General features: G+C 41.5%; 1 protein-coding gene across 4 annotated transcripts in view; it reads right to left on the reverse strand.

Annotated features, from left to right (window-relative positions):
- Window positions 1-13917, reverse strand: part of znf384b (zinc finger protein 384 b) — a 25892-nt gene continuing 11975 nt past the window's right edge. The window contains exons 2-11 of one of the 4 annotated variants that reach the window (XM_054780774.1): window positions 13616-13683; window positions 10662-10893; window positions 9357-9470; window positions 8100-8227; window positions 7924-8015; window positions 7218-7442; window positions 2497-2664; window positions 2342-2420; window positions 1281-1439; window positions 19-1124 (exon numbers count right to left, since the gene is read on the reverse strand). In XM_054780774.1, the coding sequence (XP_054636749.1) occupies window positions 768-1124; window positions 1281-1439; window positions 2342-2420; window positions 2497-2664; window positions 7218-7442; window positions 7924-8015; window positions 8100-8227; window positions 9357-9470; window positions 10662-10893; window positions 13616-13678 (1617 nt within the window). In that variant the 5' untranslated portion in view covers window positions 13679-13683 and the 3' untranslated portion in view covers window positions 19-767. Of the gene's footprint in view, window positions 1440-2341; window positions 2421-2496; window positions 2665-7217; window positions 7443-7923; window positions 8016-8099; window positions 8228-9356; window positions 9471-10661; window positions 10894-13615; window positions 13684-13917 lie in introns of all 4 variants that reach the window. The other 3 variants (XM_054780776.1, XM_054780773.1, XM_054780775.1) reach the window with 3 other exon arrangements.

Consider the following 13917-nt stretch of genomic DNA (forward strand, 5'->3'; position numbering starts at 1 on the left):
CTTCAAACAATCACCTTTATCCACGATTGTTTGACGTCTACACTCAGAAGCCTTCTATAAATAGGTGTACGGTATTCGAACGTTCATCCCAAACGTATAGACCAAAGAATTAAATGACAAAAACAAGGTTTCCAAAGTTTTTATTATTATCAAAAACAAATCCACATGTGCAAGTGTGTCCGGAAAGACGTCATTACAAATATTCTGAAGTATTATAGCAAGACACACTTAAATACACCATAAGCAGAATGATAGGATTACAATGTAAGCATTGCAATTGGGTGTATATATACTGGAGATATACAACCTTTTTTTTTCTTTTTTTTTTTTTAAACACACTTCACACTTTACCAACTGGTTGTAATTATCTACATAATTATACTTTTTTTTACTTTCCCGAAAAAAAGGAAATAACCACTTTGTCCCTTTTATAGCATATGTGTAAAGGTGATAACACCGATGTAAAAAGCATTACAAATACTTTAAAGAGCATAACATGGTTATGAGCCGTGGCTTTACTCGTGTGGAAGAGCAGAAGGTGATAAACCAACAATAAACAAAAGCCACTCTCGTTTTCTTTCTTTCCATTTTAAAACCATCACTGTGATGGACCGTTAATGTTCTTATTGCAGCCTTTCCACACAAACATTTTATCGGGCTCTTTGTCCTGTTTGCAAGAAGAAAAGAAATATTCCAGGCACAGTTCCAAAAAGCTCTTATTTCATTTGAGTATTGCTTATATCCGTTAACACGCTGTCCTCCATCTTTTAAGAGCTGAGGTGCTCCACTTGGATGCTGGATGACGACACGGTCAGGCAGAGGTCCTTATGGGAAGAAAGGTCCGACACGGTGACTGGTTTGTACTGGATGTCACTGGCAGACACCGTCTTATACTGGTGTAGGTCGAACGGACATGGGAGGGGTTCAGGCTGGGGGTAGCTGCCTTGGCTCTGTCCGCTCCCGCCTGCTCCGGGTCGGCCTGACCTGCCATCCGGGCCCTCCGCCTGGTGCTGGGCTCCAGGCTGACTGCGAGCCTGGCTTTGGTTCCGTTGTGCCTCTGGAGCATCCGGTGCACTCAACTGCCCTTGGTTGTGTTTCTCCATGTGTTTCACAAGATACGTCTCCTGGGGTGAGGGGAGGACAGGTAGAGGGGAGACAGTGGACACATGACTACACGTAGTACACGGTGGTGTAAAGTAGTTGCCAGGAGTCTGATGCCAGTGAGGCCAATGGCAGTGACTCATGTAGGAATTCTCTTCAGAAATGGATATTGGTCTTACTGAGGTGTACGTGCGGTTGCACAGGCCGCAAGAGTAGATCCTGGCGTGCTTGACTGTGTGTTTGGACATGTGCACCTCCAGACTTGCTGCATCTACGTATCCTTTATTGCAGTTGGAGCACTTGTAAGGTTTGTCTTTGTTGTGCTGACGTCGATGGGACTATGAGCAAAGTTGAAAAAAGTGATATATTTTGTAAAACGTGTAAAAAGAAACACAAAATACAGTATCTGACTAAACTGAGTACACTCTTTACATTTTTTGGAAGATATGATTCAAGGGAAACTTGGATAGAGTAGTCAGTGTACAGCTTGTTGATTTACTATCCACTAAAAATGAGTCAACACACAGCCATCATTGTCTAAATAGCTGGCAACACAAATGAGTACACCTCACATTAAACATGGCCAAACATTGGCCAAATTTGGCATTCTTCCACTCCTCCATGATGACATCACTGGTGGCTGGTGGATGTTAAGATACCTTGAGCTCCTCCACCTTCTTTCCGCTTCCACGATGCCCTACAAGTGCTCAGTTGGGTTCAGGTCGGTCCGCAACTGACTTGGCTACGTCATCATCTTCACCTTCAGCTTCCTCAGCACAGTACTTGTCATCTTGGAGTTGTGTTTGGGCTCCTTATGTTGGAAAACTGCCATGTGGCCCAGTTTCGCAAGGGAGGGTATCATGCTCTGCTTTACGTCACAGTACATGCTGGAATTCATGTTTCCCCTAAGTGAGCTGTTCCCCCCAGTGACGGCAGCACGTGTGTAGCCCGAGATCATAACATTACCTCCACCTTGATCGACTCTCGGCAATACATTATCTTGCTACTCACTTGTGTTGCCAACTATTTCGACAATAATGGCTGTGCGCTGTACTAATTTTCAGTGGACAGTAACTCTCCACTGCTATACAAGCTGCGCAGTGACCTACCTAAAGTACAGTATATCCAAGTGTCATTTTTACAGTATTGTCCCCTGAGAAGATATACTGTAATAAAATTGAGGGGTGTACTCAATTTTGGGGGACACTGTACATAATTCAGTCAAGGACTTTTACCCTACCTGTAAATTTGAGAGCTGCGTGAAAGATTTCTCACATCCAGGTTGTGTACACTTGTACGGCCGATCTCCAGTATGAATCCTGATTAAAACCACAAACAGGTCATCAGCATTACCAGAGCACACACAGCGAGAGACACCTGTGACGAGTAGTTTACCTGTTGTGCTGCTGAAGGTGACTAAGCTGCCTGAAACTCTTCTGGCAGTAAGAGCACGAGTAAGGCTTCACTCCGGTGTGGATGCGGATGTGCTGGGCCAGGTAGCTGGAGTTGGCGAATGACTTGGTACAATGTGGACACTTGTGAGGCTTTGACTCTGTGTGGTTGCTGAGAGAAAGGGAAACCAAAAATAAAAAAACATTTCATGGGTTATACGAGGATTTTTAAAAAAATATTTCAATGTTAACAATTACCAACAAATATGAGTTACACTGAAATAAATGTAAATACTCCAATTACCACCTCTACTCAATTAACTGCCAAGTCTCTTATAATTGCGGGGTGCGTCATCTACAAAATCAAACAACTGCAGCGGTTTCAAATTAGCGCCGGGTCAAAAATTGTTGGCATGAACAGCTGTGGCTGTATGTAACCTCCTGATATAGTCTGTTATGAACTAAACAAGATGGCAGTAGCTGCATTTATCATGCAGCATGCTACACTTGCGATATTGTTTAGTAGTTTGCTCCTTAAAGCTATTACAACATTGGTTCTGTTGCTGCTGTGTTGGGCAATATACTGGTTAATAAATAGCCATGTGGTCAAAGAGCTCAAGAGGCAATACTATAGAAGTGAAACCTGAATATGCTTTAGAGTAGTGCTGTCCAGCATGTATCTCATGCATTCCAAAAAAATAAGTTTTATAGACTTCACATTTCAAATATGGGAAATAACAGCCTCTCTCCAAGTATTGCCTTCTTCCAATTAACGCCCTGCCCTCTTTGAGGTTTTGCTACATAAAGACCCCGGCTATAACTACAGCATTTACAGTAATGGTAAAGGAAAACCGTAGACTTGGTAATGTTCACTTTCTCTTTTAACAGCATGAGCAAGTGTCTCCAAACATATGTTGATTGGTACTGTATGGGTTTGTAATTGTTTTTTATTCTGAACTGAAAAATGATAAACATGTCACATATTTTAAAAGCTTCTTCAGGTACTCTAACATACATTTAGAAAACTAATTCAGCAGTTTACTACAATGCTATAGAAGCAATGTCAATCACAAACGCAAAAAACAGCAAGCAGCCAAGTTAGTCAAACACCAAAATTTGATTTGGCACCAAAATCAACTTTTGGCTATGACTGTATATACATACAGAGGGTGGGGTGGCAGCGTGCAGATTGTGCCTGCGACTCCCATGTGTGTACACAGCTTTACAAAGCAGATGTAAAGAATGTGCATGCATGATTGGACTTGTGCAAACGGATCGAATCCAAACAGCTTCTACGGATGTGGCGCCCCAGAAGAATGAATGAGCAGCGCTACAGCAGAGCAGGGCAGCACAATGCTATTCCACACAGACAAAGTATTTTATTATTGGTGGAAAGAATAATATTAAAAACAACCAATGAATAGGTTTTAAATGACAGAACACATCTGGGTTTACATGGTGACATTTTCAAAGGGAAAGCACATGCAGAGAGGATGAGAGAGCATGAAATCAGGAGAGAGACAAAGACACAAATAACAAATAAAATAAACAAACACAGGAGACAAAGTGTTGACAGTGCCATCTATTAGAAGCATTTTTTTTAAAGAGCAGTCACACCAATGCATGAATTATGGAAATATACAGTTGTCCCTCGCTAGATCGTGGTTCAAACATCGCTCCCTCACTCTTTTTCAAAAATGAATTAATAAATGCTTGCTGTTTCGTCATTGACTAACCTCTATTATAAGTAGTCAAAAAATATTGAGACAAGTTATATGTAGCATTTTGGTCACTAGGCATCATTAATGTTACACTTATGAGCCATTACCTTGGATTACATTACCTTAACTTGCACTATGGAGTCAGCCATAGATGCAGCAAAAAATAGTTCTCCCATTCTGTGTGGAAGCGGTATGTTTTTTGCTTCTTACTTTGTCCTTCTTCCCCACTCAGTTTCAAATCCCATCTTAAGTTTAGAATAAATAAGTTGGAGGCTAACTAGTTAGCTCAGTAGATTAGCTTAAAGTGGCGTCCGTCTCGTGTCCCCGCAGTGATCCCGTAGCCTGTGCATTAGAGTTACACAATGTGGTCTAAACAAAGTTCCATTATCGTGAGGACAGCCGACAGACTCATGTCGATGCCATGCAATCGACCCGCATTATGGTCAAGATACTTCAACAAGGAACTTTCCCATTGCTAATATGTGAGTTATTATGTCTTATTATCACTTATCATTTTTACTATATTAGGTAATACGAATATAGACGTGACTATACAGTAGGGGTGTTATTTCATGTCTGCAGGTCTCTAATAATGTTAAAGCGTTTTTCGGATGTCATAAACAGATTTTCTATGCTCTAACTACGAAAATATTCCGTTTATCAATATTGAATCCTACTTTTCACTTATCGCGGTCAGGTCTGGAGCCAATTAACCGCGATAAACGAGGGGCGACTGTACTCTGGGAGTAGGGATGGGCATTTGGCTTCTTTCTTTTTAAGCAAATGGTGGGGAATTTTTAATTTTTTAAATATGGGCAAAACGACAAATAATTTATTATAATTCAAATTTATATATGTTTCCATTAATTAATAGATGGCAGAAATGACTAAAGTATTTTTTCATCAAGCACCAAGCAACACATCAAATGCTTTGTAAAAAATAACAGTTTAAAGAGTCTTGGGCCTTGGCCTAAACTTTTGCTACAGATGACTTTCTTTTCACGTAGGTCAAAAAACCCACCACATCTGAAACATTGTCATGCAGTGGTTATTGTTACATTGTTCCAGAAAACTGAGAAATTTGCCCTCCATTTTGGCTGCTCATAGTCGGCGTGCCTATGCTCTAACTCTGGGTTCATCGATTTATGATGCAACATATAACTTAATGGTAGGGCCCATTGTAATAGTTCATTCATTCCCACATGGATCATGGGTGATGGGTGAAGTAGAGCCGATCCCAGCGGACTTTTGATTGTCATTCAATCCAGGCATGGACAAAAACTTTAGACTGTAGACAACCATTCACACCTATGGACAATTTAGAACTGTGGTCACCAACCTTTTTGAGACCAAGAGCCATGGTCTTGGCCGTGAACATGCACAAGATCATTAAATGCAATCTTTAAATACAAAGCTTTGTGTTATTATTGGTTGTTGGCGTGAACATTTCAGCTTTTTCCTTCTTGTGCCTTTTGCTCTATTGTTTTGTTGTTGTTTTTTACATTTTACTTTGTGTCTGCAGTAATGCAATGACAAATGAACCACCTGCTGCAGATGGCCCCCGAGCCGCACTTTGGCTACCCCTACGTTTGTGGATCTTTGTCAGGGTTGGGCTTGTCGGCTCAGTGTCGTGGGCGAGCGATGGTGAGGAGAGAGACTGGTCATTGCAGCCCTAACGATACGCAGCTCTAAGTTGTTTTTGGGAGTTGCACATTTATGGAGTTATATTTGTGCCTTAATTTTGAAGTAGCAAAGGCAAATTTGGAGCTTGCAGGTTGTGTGCCTGGAGGGCGGCGAGGCGTACGGGTGTGTTCAGTGGTCAAAATGCGTGCCTGTTGTTCGCTCTGCGGGAGGGGAGGGCACATTTTCTTTCCCAATATTCTCGCAATCGACCGGCAAAGTCCCAAAGATCACGATCGACGGGTTGGTGACCCCTGATTTAGAGTCTTCAATTAGCCGAACAGGCATGTTTTTGGGAAGATGTCTAAAGTACCTGGAGAAAACCCACAAATGCTCACTTTTGATTTGAGATTTGAACCCTCATTCTGCTGACTGTGATGCCACTGTGCAGGGCATCATGAATGGAAATCACATGTTAGGACTATATGGAGTTCATTTATTTGAATGTATTGGATCATACAATGTACAGTGGATCTCCTTTGTTCGGCATTCCCTGAACGAACCGTAGTTGCTTTTACCGACCTCGGATGACTGAGGTGTTTTTGGTGAAAAAAAACCCACCTATTCCCAGAGAGAAAAATGTAAATTTCCTAATAATAATGGGTAAGATTCATATAGCACCTTTTTAAAAAAGGTACCCAAAGCGCTTCACAGTGAACCCGTTATTCATTCACTCCTTAGTCACACACTGGTTGTGGTGGTAATTTACACCTTTAGCCACAGCTGATCTTGGCACTACAGCCTGGCCTCGCTGACCACCACCAAACATTCATTCACATTCATAAGGTGGGTGAAGTGTTTTGCCGAAGGACACAACAACAGTGACTGGGATGGAGGAAGTGGGCATCAAATTACATTACAGATGTTTTAACACTTTTACTGTAAAAAAAATCTCCCTACTCCAATTTTAGGTTATAGTGGGATTTATGGTGCAATGTGATGATCTCTAGTTAAAATGATCTCTAGTTACACCTGAGGAGTACTGAAAACTAACCTGTACTGAGAAGTAACAAGATTAAAAAAAAAATTAAGTTGATATATAAAGTTAAACATAAAAGTACGTAAAACGGCTAAACCCTATCCTGGACTCCCAAGAGTTAAACAGTCAATTCCACGCAATCGACAGAATTCTTAACAATTAATTAACCGACTTATTGATTATTATGCCCATCCCTAGTTTGGAGCAATCTGCAACTAATGCAGGGAGGTGCTACACCATGCAAACCAACATCTAAATGCCATTGTGATATTCACAATATACATTCCACTGCACTCTTTTGGAGGGGGTGGGTGGCATACATGTAGGATGGGGTAGCTGCAGTACCGTGTGTGCTGCTGTAAGTGACTGAGCTGCCTGAATGATTTCTGGCAGTAGGAGCAGGTGTAAGGCTTGGCCCCGCTGTGGATGCGGATGTGCTGGGCCAGGTAGCTGGAGTTGGCGAATGACTTGGCGCAGTGCGGACACTTGTGAGGTTTGGCCTCTGTGTGCGACTTGGAGTGGATCTGCATGTCAGACTTACTGAAGAAGGTCGCCGCGCACATCCGGCACCTACAGGCGGGAGAGACACAGAAATGGGAAGAGGGGGGAGAGGGAGGGTGGTGGATAGAACAAGGAGGAGGTGGACGTATGTACAGAAGAGGAGATGCAAAGACAAAGGAAGCCAAATGAGAACAACGGGGGAAATAATATGAAGGCACAGAATAAAAGTTAATGAAGACAAAGAGGGGGTAAAGTAACATTTATGAAGTCAGGGAAAGATCAGTGAAAGCAGAAGAGGGGGAAGTTGATCCTAAATGCACTACACTGAAAGGGCATGCCATGTAGAAGAAAGCAGAGGGCGAGCAGCAGTTTATGTGTGCAGCACAAATTGCGTTTGGATTTATTTGCGTTTCAACAAAGAGCTACAGAGCAGGCACATTCTGGCCCGACATGCAGTGAAGCTCTACTGAAGCGTCTACTGAGGGTGTGCTTGCATTCCGCAAAATCAAGCATGAGGATGCCCTTTGTTTCATTCTGTTTGATGTCATACCTGTATGTTTTGGTGCTATCTTTCAACCCAGGCTCATCGTCCTCATTGGACAGGTCATATGGGTCCCTGGCGTGATGCTGCAGAGATGCCACCTGCAGAGAGGCAAAGTTGCATTGTTGACATGACAGGATTGTCGTCGTCTCACATTCCAGCTTTCAACACACGCACTGTCTTACCTGGCCGCCGGCGCTTAGATGAGCCAGTATGACAGTTTCGTTTCCGCCCATGCTCTTCTTCTTACGGCCTCGTTTGGAGGGCGTCGGCATCACCACGACGTGGGGCGCCCCGTCCGCTTCTTTTTTGTCTTGGGATAGGATCGAAGAAGTTAGGTTGAGATAAAAGTAGTGCACTATTCCATAACTAGTGCTCATTTTCCACTGCACAGTACTTACTCAGCTCATCACAGCTCAACCGGCTGTTGATGCTTTCCCGCTGGCAAAACCGGGCACTATTATTGTAACGTGATGAAAATACAGACACGCTTATCTTTTTGCTGTGCTTTAGCTTTGGCTAAGGAGCCCTCAGTCTCCTCTTGAATAACATGTCTACTTAACATGGGCACATACAGAGAGAGACGGGTAAATACAGACGACCATCATTCTCCTCCATTGCTGTTGTTTGTTTGTGCGCCTAGTTCCAACTGTTGCATGCTAAGTAGAACTGTGACGATCCTTATGGGATTTGTCCTTTTGGACACCACTGTATTAACCCCTACAGTCTCCTCTGGGATAAAATGTGTCTCCAACAGCTGACAAGTTGATACAGGAGACAATCATTCTTCTCCATTGCTGTTGTTGGTTAGTGCGCCCAGTTCCAACTGATGCATTCAACCCTGCAGTATTATATTCCACAGTCTCCACCTTGCTGCAGCGGTCCACTTTCTTGTTGCCCTCAGTCTCCTCTTGAATAAAATATGTCACCTTGCCAAACGCCACATTCCAAGAGGTAAATAAATGAGACTTTGTTCTCCTTCGTTGTTGTTGCTTCGCATATTTATTTCCAACGGATGCATTCGATGCTGCAATGTTTTTTGCAGTTTCAAAGTGGAAAAGTGAGTACCAGAAACTGAGATGAGTAGAGCTTAGCAGGTACTGTGCAGTGGAAAAGGGGCATATATGTACTCCTTCACACTAGAAACTGAAATGTTCACTGTTATGATTTCTTAGTAGCCCAAAATTTGAACAACAAATATGTCTATTATTGTGTGTGTAGTTTGCAGTGGCATACAACTGCACTGTAACTCAATGACAGGTTATTCATTTTCCTCTCTTGTGTAGCAACATACACTCCCCACCTACAGGTGTTCCCAAACTAATAAATCAACACATAAATTGTTTGTATAAATACTTCAGCTACGTTAGAAGGGAGTTACCTAGCTTACTTGAGGGCGTATATACAGTAGATTCTCACTGTAATATGTTTGTGTGCTTTACCTGGAGAATGAACAGCAGAGACGATCATGGTGGTTGTCGGATGCGCAGACACAAATGACTGCGAAGAGGTGGGGGAGACTAAAGTTCCCTGTGGAGTGGTGATGACTAGACCCGCTGCACACCACATAGAAAAAAAAAACAAGAAGAAAGCCCTAACTGTTGATCACAGTGGACTGCTTTCACATGAGGGCGTTTAATTTAATGTTAGAGGTAGGATATTGCTTATTAATTTGTGATGTTCTGGAGGCTGTGATGGCAACCACAGGGTTGCATGTACTTGATCATGGCGGCCCGCCAATACAAAACAAAAGCCACCACACCTTAAAAATGTACTTGAAAACAATGTTAAGTAATATATTGTATGACTGTATATACTGCATATGCTACATAGATACATATATAGCTTTTTATTTACGGTGCATTTGACCATAATTAGTTTGAAAACTATTTTGAATATTTCACTCTGCTTTATTTTTAAAAACAAGCACCGGAATCACCTCTCTGACGTGTCGGCACTTGTTGCGTTGATGTTCACTATGTTCCTTATTATTGTGCAAATAAAAAATAGTTCCTAAAATGTGTAGTCAATTGACGACAGCTTGTCACATGCGAAGCCTATCTATGCCAGTGAGTGTCATTATCACGTTTCAATCTCATTTGACTTTCTGGTGTCTTGCACTACCTCTCTGGCGGGAGCTAGCTAGATCACGGGCCAGCTACATTCATGCTAACTTACTTTTTCAAGCGTCACTTAGCAATCTTGCTCTCTTGTTATCATTATTTTGAACTAAAATATATATTTCATTTACCATGTATTAGTTTTACTCTAAAACAGACCTCAAATTAAATTTAGGTTTGTGTCAAATAGTACAAAATGTTGTACTTTTGTACTAATAGTCACATATTACTATTGGACTAAGTAGGTCACGTAACAAAAAGAAGCTCAACATTTTAAACTCTCAATTAAGTGCTCTCAGCAACTTTGTCATTATATCGACAGTTTTGCAATGTTCTCGGTTCTGCTGGTTGTTGAAAAATGTTAAATAAGTTAATAAATAAATTAAGTCATAAAAAAATTATTTGTCATAGTAAAAAAAAAAAAAGCTGACACAACAGCAGCGGCAGTCCCATGCAGCCCACCACCACAGCTTCAAAAAATCCTAGGGGAAACGCTGTAACCAGTCTCTACCCTAATGGAGTGTCTCTTCATGGTTCCAATGACAGCTTCTATAATCCAGCTCCAATCTGGATATTGCTCATTCGTTACTGTGTAAAACAACAACAGAGAAAGTGAAGAAGACTTACCTGCTGTCATGATGCCAGTGGAGGGGACGGGCAGCACTGTGATGTTCTGGCTGCTGTGTGGCGGGTGGAGCTGAGCAGCAGCAGCAGCAGGATGGCCGCCTCCATCTGTCTTGGCCCCAGGAGTCGGGATCGTGAGCAGAGTGGTTTGGTAGTGAGACGCCGAGGACGGAGGGAAGGAAGCATTCTTTTCCTGCTGCTCTTTCACTTTGTTTAGGAACACGGCGTTCTCAATCTGCAAACAAGTCTGCGTTGACATCCTCCAAACAAACCTTTTGGAATTGAAAAATGCATATACAGTCGTTCCTCGCAATATTGCGGTTCGATTATTGCTCCCTCGCTATTTCCAGAAATTAATTAATAAATGATCGCTCTTTTGTGGTCGACTATAATCTATTATTTGTCAAAACATATTGAAACACAAGTGGTATGTAGTATTCTGCTCACTAGGCGGCAGTAATGGCACAAAACATTGAGACAATACATTCCCTTAACACTGCATGAAGTCATGAAGTCAACCATGGCATGTCCGACATGATAGAGTAAAAAAAAGCTGTCCTCCCATTCATTGGAAGTGGTATGTTTTTGGCTTCTTAAGTTTAGAAGAAATACATTTGAGGTCAACTGGTTGGCTCCTTAGCTTGCTAGCTTGTTAAATTGCTAGCTAGCGGCTGTCTTGAGTCCCTGCAGCATAATAGTTGCTCAATGTGTTGTAAAAAATGAATAGGAGTGTAAAGGTGACCACAGGCACGCTGTTTCATGTCTAACCGCATTTAGAAAGCCACAAACAGGTTTTCTATTCGTTAACTACAAAAATATTCCACTTATTAACATTGAATCCTGTATTGCAGAAATGTGTTTATCGCAGTCGGGTCTGGAACCAATGAGCAATGAACGAGGGACGATTGTATAGTGGAGCAGATTAGGATGTATCACCAATTAATCAACACCGGTGAATATATAACCGATATATTAACTTCTTTTTGCTGCGTGGAGATTGTGTCACTCCCTCCCTGTGTGTCTCTTCCCTGCCCGAGTACCTGGCCCGTCCCCCTCACACACAAACAGAGTGAGGCGTAGCTCTGCCTGTCTCATGTTACAGCGTTTTAACGTTGTGTAAGTTGCATCTCTGACATAAACAAAGACAGGTGCAACTGTTAATTCACATGTCCACCATTATCTAAGACTATTTTACAGCGTTTTAAAGTGAAATAAAGATATATGCAGATATACACAGCAACCCACTTCACTTCATACTTCCATGCAGGATTTACATGGGCTCATACATTCACCAGTTAATGTCTTCATTCAAATCATTTTTTTAAATTCTCCAAGTAATGTATTTCATTATAATTTGATATATTACATAAAATGTAGTTTAGTCCCTTGTATTAAGTCTAGTAACATGATGCATGATTTTGTTTGTAGTCAACTTTTTAATGTTTGCTTTAGCATGTTATTTTTTTTAGCTGTTTGCAAATACTCAGCCGCTGCAGATGGAATTATTCAACAGCAAGTAAATATGACTGATTGATATTGGTAAGATGTTTTTGTGAATAAACCTTTCATAAACACATCATGTATTACTTACTCACATTAGCCTATGGTTCGAATCTCCGTTGGGCATCTCTGTGCGGAGTTTGCATGTTCCCCACATGCGTGTGTGGGTTTTCTCCGGGTACTCCGGTTTCCTCCCACATTCCAAAAACATGCTTGTTAGGTTAATTGGCACCCATGGACAAATCAGAGTCGGCAATTAACCTATCATGCATGTTTTTGAAATGTGGGAGGAAACCAGAGTCCCCGGAGAAAACACACACAGACACACACACGCAGTTATCTAGTGTTTTGTTAAACTAATGTAGGGTCATACTGTATTTGAGCTGGACCACATATTTGTGGAGGCAGAGTAAAATGCAACGTTTCTGATGTCCTTCAACACGTCTTCTTTCACTCGGTTATACAGTTCAGGAGTTGCTGTTTGTGACATGTACATGGACGTTCTCCCAGGCAATTCGTACGGTCTGTTAAACATTTCTAACATTTCCCCAAATGTCGGCTTTTCAACCGTACTGAAAGGTTGCGTTTCTTTTGTACTGTAGCGAGCGACACTGTCTGTGAGCGCGCACCATTTTGCGCTGTTTCGTTTATATTTACTTTGCCGACCAAACGCATATGAGTAAGTGTTGGTCCTATTGCCCTTCTTCCTCATCACTACTTTCGAACAAATGTGACATATCGGTGCGTCGGTGTTCATGCACTCACCTTGTTCATTCTGTTTAAAACCGAAATATTCCCACACTGGGGCTGTGGTATTCGCCTTAGAAACCATTGCTTCTGTGCCTTCATTCATGTTAACATATGCTGGCTCATGAGGCTAACGTGCTGCTAGCACTCTGTGTATCCACTCACTAGTAGCCACGCCTCACTTAATGTCTGAGATGAGGGTTCACTCTCTCCGTTCATTCCACTGGAGCACCAACGCGCACAGACAGATGCAGAGTGAACCCTCTTGTCATGCAGTCTGTGTGGTAAAGAGAGACTAAACAAACACGCATGCATGCACAATTTTTCGAGGCTGCAAAATTATCGCCTTTTTTTTTTAATAGTTCGATTAATCGATTATCATGACAGGCCTATTCACATGTATAAATCTCTAGACCCCCAACATAAAACAACTTGGTGTTTTTTCCAAGTCATGCTTTTGGAAAAACTTTTTAAGGACAAAACCAAAGATTGATTGATTGAAGAAAGCTAAAATGTTACTTAAAACATCCAGTACATACATACGTTACTAACGGTTTTATTAATTCAGTTTGCTAACATCACAATGGATTGTGTTTGACTTTGGAGGTTCCACTGCATTTTAACAGGACTTTTTGAATTTGTGTATGAATTATTTCTGCTGGTAAATGTACATAAATGCACACAAGTAAGTAAAAGAATAGCTGCCATACCTGTCCTGGCACAGTGGGGATGGGAGACCAGAAATAGGATGAGTTAAAATGAGAATCCTCCATTATTCCTGAAAATCAAGACAAACAGATCGCTGTAAATAAATAAAACAGGACATACTATTAAAATAAATGAAACATGACATACCATTAAAGCAGGCAAACATAACGCCTGAACGTGTCACGGTTCTAAATAGATAAATAAGTTTCTATCCTGCTGCATTGTATAATACAACATAGGCATTAATCCTTACGAGGTCTTTAAACACAAACTTCTGAACTTGGCGACAAAAAATGTCAGATTA

The sequence above is a fragment of the Dunckerocampus dactyliophorus genome, chromosome 7, assembly GCF_027744805.1.
Source record: "Dunckerocampus dactyliophorus isolate RoL2022-P2 chromosome 7, RoL_Ddac_1.1, whole genome shotgun sequence".
NCBI lineage: Eukaryota > Metazoa > Chordata > Actinopteri > Syngnathiformes > Syngnathidae > Dunckerocampus > Dunckerocampus dactyliophorus.